The sequence below is a fragment of the Gastrolobium bilobum genome, unplaced genomic scaffold (genome assembly GCF_033153095.1).
Source record: "Gastrolobium bilobum isolate Gb01-03AN ecotype WA unplaced genomic scaffold, APGP_CSIRO_Gbil_v1 utg1425, whole genome shotgun sequence".
In the NCBI taxonomy this organism is placed as follows: Eukaryota; Viridiplantae; Streptophyta; class Magnoliopsida; order Fabales; family Fabaceae; genus Gastrolobium; species Gastrolobium bilobum.
The window spans coordinates 106,841-116,017 of NW_026898713.1; the positions used below are offsets into that span (position 1 = coordinate 106,841).

Sequence of the window (9,177 nt, forward strand, 5' to 3'; positions counted from 1 at the left end):
TCATATTTAAATGACTCAATGTGATACACTACGTACTTATATAATTGTATATATTGATAAAACAAATTCTATTTTACATAATGCAATACTTTTTTTTTTTTGGAAATAGATTTTTTTTGGAAATAATAATGTGATTTTTTTAAATTCGTTATACATCTCCATAACTTTTTTTTTTTTTCCTTTTTTGGTACAACGCATCTCCTTAACTTAACTAAATGTGAGTAGATTTTAATTTTTGTCAAAGGCTCCTTTAATTTTATATATTAGACATTGATAGCGAATGCTAATGTTTACATGACATTTTTTTGGTAGAAAATTTTTACATGACATTTGCTTGATTTATAATGAGTAACTCAAATAATAAGTAAATTTGAACTCGACGGTTGAAAATTATTTAAAATTAATTTTAAGGTCTGAACCAGCAAGAAAGTACTTTAGTGACAAGTGTAGCTTATATACGTCAAGTGCAAAAAATTAATTTTACACCTAAAAGATGTGAGAAAACCTTGTGAAGTCCTAACATAATGACATTTGCATAATGTATATTTCTTTAGCTGTTAAATTTCGCTTACATGAAACTGTAATAATAGTTATGCATGTGAAAAATTTTACATTATATATTCTAAACAATTTCAAATAGAATATTGTGCAATTTTAATTTAATATTTTTCATTTTGCATGTTCATTTGATAAATTGAAAAAGGATAAAAGTATTCAAATATTAAGCATATTTTTGTCTATTGTAAAACAATAATTTTTGCACATTAGAAGCAGCCAAAATAAAAAAATAAAAAAAAAATTTACTCTATAAAAATGGGTTTATATATATATTTTTAAATTTTCTTTAAAATATGAAGTGTCATGGGAGAAAGACATAATTTGACTGTGGAGAGACTCCTTATAATATATGCAGGAGTTCAGTTTTTTTTTTTTTAAATTTGTGTCTTTCTCAACGACACAAGAAAAAGCAGGAAAAACAATTGAGAAAAAAAAGTTAAAGAAAGAAGCAGAAGTATAAAATGAAATTACAGCAAAAAGTAGGGGTATAAGAGCAAAGTAAGAAAATTGTAGGAGTTTTTGTTTATAAGTAAGTTGCAACTCTTGAGTTACATAGTACCTCAATGTCCAAAATTGCAAGTTATGCAAGCCTGCTTTGTCTTTCACTCTTTGCCTGTTTCCGGCAATATGCTACATCATTTCCGTTCAATCATGCCGCCGCTTCATTTCTGAGATCTGTTCCTTCTCTCCACTTTCAGGTACCCTCCACATTTATTTTTCCACTCACCCTTCTTCTTAAATCAACCACTCTTTTTTTTTTTTTTTTTTGTTAAAAATTGTTTGATTTTGATCCAAATCCGGTTACTGCTCCTTGAATTGGATCACAGCAAACCCCTTTTGCTCAAAATTTGATTTTTGTTTTATACTTTTACCGTTTCAAGCAAACTTGTTTCATTTCTCATTCTCGCGAGTTTTCAGATGGTTCTGTGAGTCTTGATAGCTGAAAATCAGACAAGCAAGTTTGCTGGGAGAGTTTCAAATCTTGCCCGTGATTAATTTGGTATTGTACTTATCTCTCTCTCTTTTTCATCAGAGATTATGGTTATCCAGTTTATGTAGAATTTGGGATAAGTCCATTAAAGGGGTGATTTTTATGTATTAGGCAATTTACAGGATTCTAACTAATTGATGGAAAGAATAAATAGATAAAGATTTTGCTTCTTCCTTTTAAGGTTGCTTCTCCCTCTGTTATGGTTTTGTTGGGGTGCACTGAAGATTCCTGGGCATGACAAAGAAATTACGTTTGGATTGTTCATTGCAGGATGATGAAAAGGAAGTGAGTAATTTTCTGAAAATGGATAAGATGGAAGGAGTGAATGATGGTTTTTCTAGAACTGGACCAAATGATTCGCTGCTCCCTGGTCTTATTGATGATGTTGCGCTGTATTGTCTTTCTTGGGTTGGTGGATCCAATTATGCTTCGCTATCTTGTATTAATAAAAAGTACAAAAAGTTGATTAATAGTGGGTATCTATATGGGTTGAGGAAACAGTTGAGAGCTGTGGAGCATTTGGTCTATTTGGTTTGTGATCCAAGAGGATGGGTGGCATTTGACCCCAAGATTAATAGATGGATGGCATTACCTAAGATACCTTGTGACGAGTGTTTTAACCATGCAGACAAGGAGTCCTTGGCCGTGGGCTGTGAAATGTTGGTTTTTGGTCGAGAATTGATGGAGTTTGCTATTTGGAAGTATAGCTTGATTTGTGGTGGTTGGGTGAAGTGTAAGGAGATGAACCAATCTCGCTGTTTGTTTGGATCTAGTTGTCTTGGTTCAATTGCTATTGTAGCTGGTGGAAGTGATAAGTATGGAAATGTTCTAAAATCGGCCGAGTTGTATGACTCTTCATCAGGTACATGGGAACTTTTACCAAACATGCACACACCACGTAGGTTATGCTCTGGTTTTTTTATGGATGACAAATTCTACGTGATTGGTGGAATGTCAAGTCCAACTGTTTCATTAACTTGTGGGGAGGAATATGATCTTAAGACAAGAAATTGGCGGAAAATAGAGGGTATGTATCCATTTGTTAGCATAGGTGCTCAGGCACCTCCACTTGTGGCAGTTGTGGATAATCAGTTATACGCAGTTGAGCATCTAACTAACATGGTAAAGAAATATGACAAGGAAAAGAACAGCTGGAATGATTTGGGAAGGCTTCCGGTCCGGGCTGATTCTTCTAATGGATGGGGTCTGGCTTTCAAGGCTTGTGGAGATCAACTTTTGGTTGTGGGTGGACAAAGGGGTCCAGAAGGTGAAGCTATTGTGCTGAATTCATGGTGTCCTAAGTCAGGGATCACGAATGGCACCATAGATTGGCAGGTACTTGGTGTGAGGGAGCATGTGGGGGTGTTTGTGTACAATTGTGCTGTAATGGCTTGTTGAGATAATTTTAGATTGACTCAAAGAGAAGACAATCTGACTTAGCCTTGAAGTATGCTTCTGTGTTCAGTCACCTCATCATTTACTGAGTTAATTCTAATTGTTGCTGGGATAGCTTTCCCAAGCTGAGAATTTGGTTGGTTTCTTTCTTTTAACATGGTTTACTTGGATGTACTCCTCACCCTCATGGTCCATAATTTTAAATTGCTTTTAAGAATACTGAGTAGGCTTACACAGATATGTTCTGTTATCTTTTTCATAGCCAATTATGTAAACCAATATGTAAACACCATATTTTGTCCTACCTATTCACTATTCTTATTTTTTTATATTTTTTTTCTTGTTCCATAAAAAAGAAAAAAAAGAAAGAGAAAAAGAAATGAATTGAAAAAAAGAAGAAGAAGGAGATAACGACAACTGATGAGCCATACATGTCTCTGATAAGTGCACAGTCCAAGCAGTCCTGCGTATTCAAAAATTTACAAAATAAAAAAAGAGGAAGCCTCGGGTAGTCAAGTGAATAAGACAGAAAGTTACACAAGATTAATAAGAATTTGGACTTGTTTGGTGTGATGTATAAGGTCTGATAGTATAAGTTTATACTATACGTTATGACATTTTCAGTTATTTGGTGTGACCATCGTATAGTATAAGTTTATACAGCAGGATTCCTTTACCATCAAAATGATGTATAACTTAATTCGGCATAAGAGTGGTGGATTAGGGGTGATGTATTAATATTGCTTACAAGTACAATTTCCAAGAACTAATGTATCATTTCAATATTTATATATTAAAATAAATTTTTTTAATATATTAATTTTTAAAATATTGGAGGATATTATCTTATACAACACCATACTGGATAATATTAAAATTTAATTAGGTCTTATACAATCAGGTCTTATACTATCAGACCTTATCCTATTCTTTATACCAAACATGGCCCAAGGAAAGGTGAAAGAAAGGGCAGAGCATCAAAGAGTTGACCCACAAAACTGATCTAAAATTGCAAGCTGAGCGATTTTTGTCTAGAAAATGAGCAGGAAAAATGAGAAGGGCACACAGATTTCTCACCCTCATAGTCCTAACACTTTTCTCCTATTGTTCGGGGTACTGGCGGACCCCAAGTGCGGTCATAAAATTTATAATTTCGATTTTTTCTTTCTTTTTCTTGATTGCATATTTTTGTTTGTCTCTTAGTTTTATATATATATATTAGGAGTAACTACCATTTTAAATAATGTTAAATCCGACTCGGTTATTGACCCGGTCAAAGTACTGGATCACCGGTTTAACCGGTGGGTCACTGATTCAATCGCATGACTCGATAAGTATATGTAAATCTACAATTTATATTAAAAAATTATAAATATACTTAAATACTTGTAAAAAAATATACCAATTTCAAATATTTTAATATGAAAATAATTAATTACACATCATTGTTAACAAAAGATCAATCAAACATATAATATTTGTGATACTAGTGTTTCAGATTCAGTAAAAGACATCTCTAACTGTAAATCAAATCAAAATTCTCTGCATATTGCATAATCAAGATAAATTAGTGTTGTAGGTACATAATCTACGTAAGTTAATAAGTTACGAATCACTTAAATATTCCAAAAGAAAACAAACCATTTGTGTTTGAGAGTAAAAAACTATATATATTAATTTATGAAAATAAATTAGTTGCTTTTTTATAGACCGGGCCGGGTCACCGGTTGAACCGATCGGGTCATCGATTTTTACAAAAAATTCAGAGGCGCAACCCCCAAACACCCGCCACTAAATATGCGGACATAAACAAATTTCTCTGGGTCCGCCACGGGTTCGGGGATCAAACCACTTCAACCATTTTTCTTTCAAAACATCAAAAAAAGAAAAAAAAAGAAAAAAGAAAGAATAAAAAGATGAAGGACGCAATACATAAGGATCCTGGAGAGTGATATCTTTTGCCCAAAAACAAAGAGATCCCTAATCAGTCATCCTAATGCTCTATGTGAAGCTCCATGTCATGAAGAATTTCTGTGAGATGCCAAATCTTCAGTAGTTGCGCTGGGTTCTTGGTGCAAATGACCCCTCTAGTTCATCCAAGATCATATTGGAAAAGTAAGACTTTTCCAGCTTTGATATTTTCTTATTGTTTTGTAAATGCACATGCCGTAAAGTAAAGATGAATGGGTACCTATTTTCTGGTTAAAGGGCACTGATAGAAATTTTATAATATTTATTTTTCTTGTCCTTAAATACCGAATGCATTCTTATGAATCCTCCGGTATGTATGTGGTAATGGGGTTTGTCAGTTTCTACTTCTTTCTATTTCAATAAAAGATATTCCATCTATTATGTTTGTTGTGGCGGTTGAGATATATAGTCCCGCATTAGTTGTATGTGTAATTAATGTGGAGTTTATAAGGTATTGGGCACTTTCACTCTTTGAACTAGTTTTTGGGTAGTGACCTCAAGATTCTTTATATGGTATCAGAGCCTCGCCGCCCCCCGCCTTCTCTCGTGGCGTTTCTTAGCACAAGTAGGCTGGGCCTGTTGCATTGTCCATTCTTCAAGCCCAATGGGCTCTGGTATAAAGGGACATGTTGAAATATATAGTCTCATATTAATTGTATGTGCAATTAATGTGGAGTTTATAAAGCTTTAACACTCCCACCCTTTGAATTAATTTTTGAAGTGATGACCTCAAGATTCTTTACTGTGGCTGTCAAAGGTATTTGTCATGTCATGGAGAAGTTTTTTTTTTTTTTTCTTCTCTTTGTAATGTAAGCCCTATCTGGTCTGAAGCAAGCACCGACTCATATTCTGCATTTTTGTTGTCCTATGTGCATGATTTATAGCCTATAGGGTGTATGATGCTATCATACATGCTTGTATGTTTGGGTTGTTTTTATGTATCTTTCAGGTTTTGGTTTGGGGATATATGTCACTGTCTCGAAAGCTTTATTTATTTCTTTCTTTCCTCCTATGTTTCGTTATTCACATTTTCTTATGTGTGTATATACGAAGGGGTTTATATTTGTCATTTAACATAACATAACAAACTTTTTTACACATAACATTTTGTGAGGTTCATATTTTTTGAGAAAAAAAAATAAAAATTACTGCACACAAAACGAATCTTTATAACATTATAAAATCATTTTTCCTACAACATAACTCTTATAAAACTCATATATGAAATGCATGTAGGCTTTTTACTTTAAAGGTTTTATAAGAGTTATATTGTAGGAAAAATGATTGTGTAATGTTATAGAGATTCGTTTTGCTTGCTGTAATTTTTTCTTTTTCTTTTTTCTTCAAAAAGTGGGGCCCCACAAAATGTTTTGTATGTGAGAAAGTTTGTTGTGTCATGTTAAATGACAAATACAAATCCCTTACTTTAATACCATTTTATTTATTATGAATGAGAACACCCCTTGTGTTATGATATTTTTCATGAAGCATGTTTATGTGACTTTATCCATTTAATGTCCTGTTTCAATAACCATGATAATAAAATATGATAAAACCAAAAGGAAGAGGATGTGTATCTAATCTTGCACGCAACCATGCACAACTCTTTCATTTGTTTGGAGTAATGTGAAGTGGCTGAACAATGAAAGCGAAAGATTAAAATAGGAAATAACGTTTGTCCTTTTAAACGACACAATTTATATTCTTCCAAATGTGAAGTGGCTGAACAATGAAAGTGAAAGATTAAAATAGGAAACAACGTTTGTCCTTTTAAACGACACAATTTATATTTTTTCACTCTCACAAAGAGGTGGAACCCATACTTTCATATTTTTTTGTCCACTTTCTCGTCTTCTTTATCTATCTCTTTCTCTCACTTAAAATGACATAATTTTATATGCTTTAAAATGATACACACTTTTTCCATGAAAATAACAGAAAAATATTTTTGCAGTTAATGCAGATAAGTTATCTGCATTTACTTCCAAAACGACATCATTTTGAGATTAAAATATTAACAAATTATAATTATAAAGACCATAATAACCCTGAAATAAATTAAAATTATAAAAATACCATGTTTTTCGCCTCTAAACGACGTCGTATTGGGCTTACTACAGATAACTTATCCGCAGCAACTGCAGAAAAAACGAACCCTTAAAATAATTAGGTTTTTTTTTTTTTGGTAAACATTAGGCTCTTTTTTATTTACGAATAATTAATATTACTTTTTCTATTATTTCGTTTCCAGCATGTATTATATTTTTATGGCCTCGTACTTGTTTTTTATTTTTATTGACCGCTTTAGAGAAAGCATCACATATCAATTTTATTCTTAAAGAATACAATGGCTTAGTATATACGTGTGAAGCGGAGAAGTTAAATAATAATAATAAGGGTTAATTTTAAAAAATAAATAATAAAGAATAAAGAAGTTTAGTTTGCTATTAATTTTTATAGAGATAATTTAACCGTGATGGTTTGTTAATCTCGCATATTTTGTTTTGGTTCATTTTAGCCGTGACGACTTGGTGATTCAAAATTTATCTAAAAAATTTATAATAATAAGCTTATATATAACATTAAGATTTTCGTCAAATGGGGAATTTAATCGTGACGGTTTGTTAACTCCGTGTATTTTATTTTGATTCATTTTAGTCGTGACGGCTTGGTGGTTCAAAATGTATTTAAAATTTATAATAATAAAAATAATATGAATTCTATTTTAATAGAATTAGCTGAGTTGAGATAACTTGTTAATCCTACAATTATCATTTCAGATTATTTTGGGTGCGACAGCTTGATAGTCTGAAACCATCAAATCCAAAACTTTTAAATGATTTCCTTTAATAGAATTAGCTTAGTTGAGACAACTTGTTAATTCTACAATTATCATTTCAGATTATTTTGGGTGCGACAGCTTGACAGTTCGAAACCATCAAATCCAAAACTTTTAAATGATTTCCTTTAAATTTACTTTCAAAATTAAAATCAATCGACACACAAATATTTTCTACAGAACGATGTAGTTTTGAGTTTCCTATTGTACCGAGGGATACGTCGGAGCGGGATCCTTCTCAGCACAAAAATAAATTTTCAAAAATTAGTTTTCATTTCTTTAAACAATTTTGTTCAATTCTTTGGGGTGAAATAAATATTTAAAATTTTATATTTGCACAATTAATATGAGATAACCATTTAATTTTTTAAAACGGAAGGCGTAGGGTGCTAACACATTCCCTATCTGTAATAGACTCTCGAATTCATTTCTTTGTTCAATGACCAATTTTCAAATAAAAAGGGGTTTTTCAATGTTTCTCAAATAAATCTGGGTGGCGACTCCATTGTTTTTAAACATTTTTTCATTGTTTAATGCTTTGATGATCATGGTTTGCGTTTGCTGCTTCCTATATTTTGATCTAGCTTTTAGGATGGTGTATCACAAGGTTCTTTATATGTTATCACATTAGCTCAAAGGGAGGGAGTGTCCGATGCCTTATAAAAGCCACATTAGTTGCTCATACAACCAATGTGAGACTATATATCTCAACAAGGTGAAAACGAAGTTACCACCTTATTTGAAATCATTTTTTTCGTGTTATCTTTTTATGTTTATGAAAATGAGGTCCCCTCAGGTCTGTAATGTGTGTGTTCCTATTGTCCATTCGTCCAGCTGTAATTCCTGGAATAAGGTCTTTTTTATCTTCCTATTTATGTGTGGTATACACTTTATCAACTATATGACCTAAAAAATTATATCTCTTTTTTAATCAGGAAGATTAATTGGGGTCATTCTTCATTACCCTATTAGGTTCCTTTGTCCACTGTGTTTGTAACCCATTATTTAATGTTTCACAGTCCTTAGTATATATATCGTATGCACTTCATCATCAATTTGAAGTTGAGATGAATTGGTGGTTTAACCTCTTTTCTAGCCAACCAACAAATGTGTTTGTGTGAATCATGAAAGAAAGGCTCAGTGCACTGCCCACTTAATTTATTGACTAATGATAGCAGCACATGCATTTTGCTCGCTCATTTCTTTTTTAGTCATTAAATGACATTTTGAGATAACCTACAATTTCTTTTGTCATGAGATGTTCTCATACGCTTCGAGTGGAACTAATTCAGTTGTACTTATCATTTTATTTATTTATATTTTCCCTCATACACTGTATGACAGCAGTGAGTTAGAGAATGTGATTCATTTTATTTTTTCTTTAAATGAGTGAGAATGGAATCTGACTTTTACTGTAAAAAGA

At 32.2% G+C, this 9,177-nt stretch overlaps 1 protein-coding gene across 4 annotated transcripts; it reads left to right on the forward strand.

Moving 5' to 3' along the window:
- The first annotated feature begins 1,125 nt into the window (after nt 1-1,125).
- Nucleotides 1,126-3,244, forward strand: LOC133318653 (F-box/kelch-repeat protein At5g60570). Of its 4 annotated transcripts, none has more exons than XM_061520691.1 (3): nt 1,126-1,256; nt 1,477-1,558; nt 1,661-3,244. In XM_061520691.1, the coding sequence occupies exon 3, from the start codon at nt 1,784-1,786 to the stop codon at nt 2,945-2,947; it is 1,164 nt and encodes a 387-aa protein (XP_061376675.1). In that variant the 5' UTR covers nt 1,126-1,256; nt 1,477-1,558; nt 1,661-1,783; the 3' UTR covers nt 2,948-3,244. The 4 variants fall into 4 exon arrangements, with proteins under 4 accessions (XP_061376675.1, XP_061376676.1, XP_061376677.1 ...); XM_061520692.1 differs by having other exon boundaries at nt 1,731-3,244; XM_061520693.1 differs by having other exon boundaries at nt 1,820-3,244.
- Nucleotides 3,245-9,177: the final 5,933 nt, after the last annotated feature.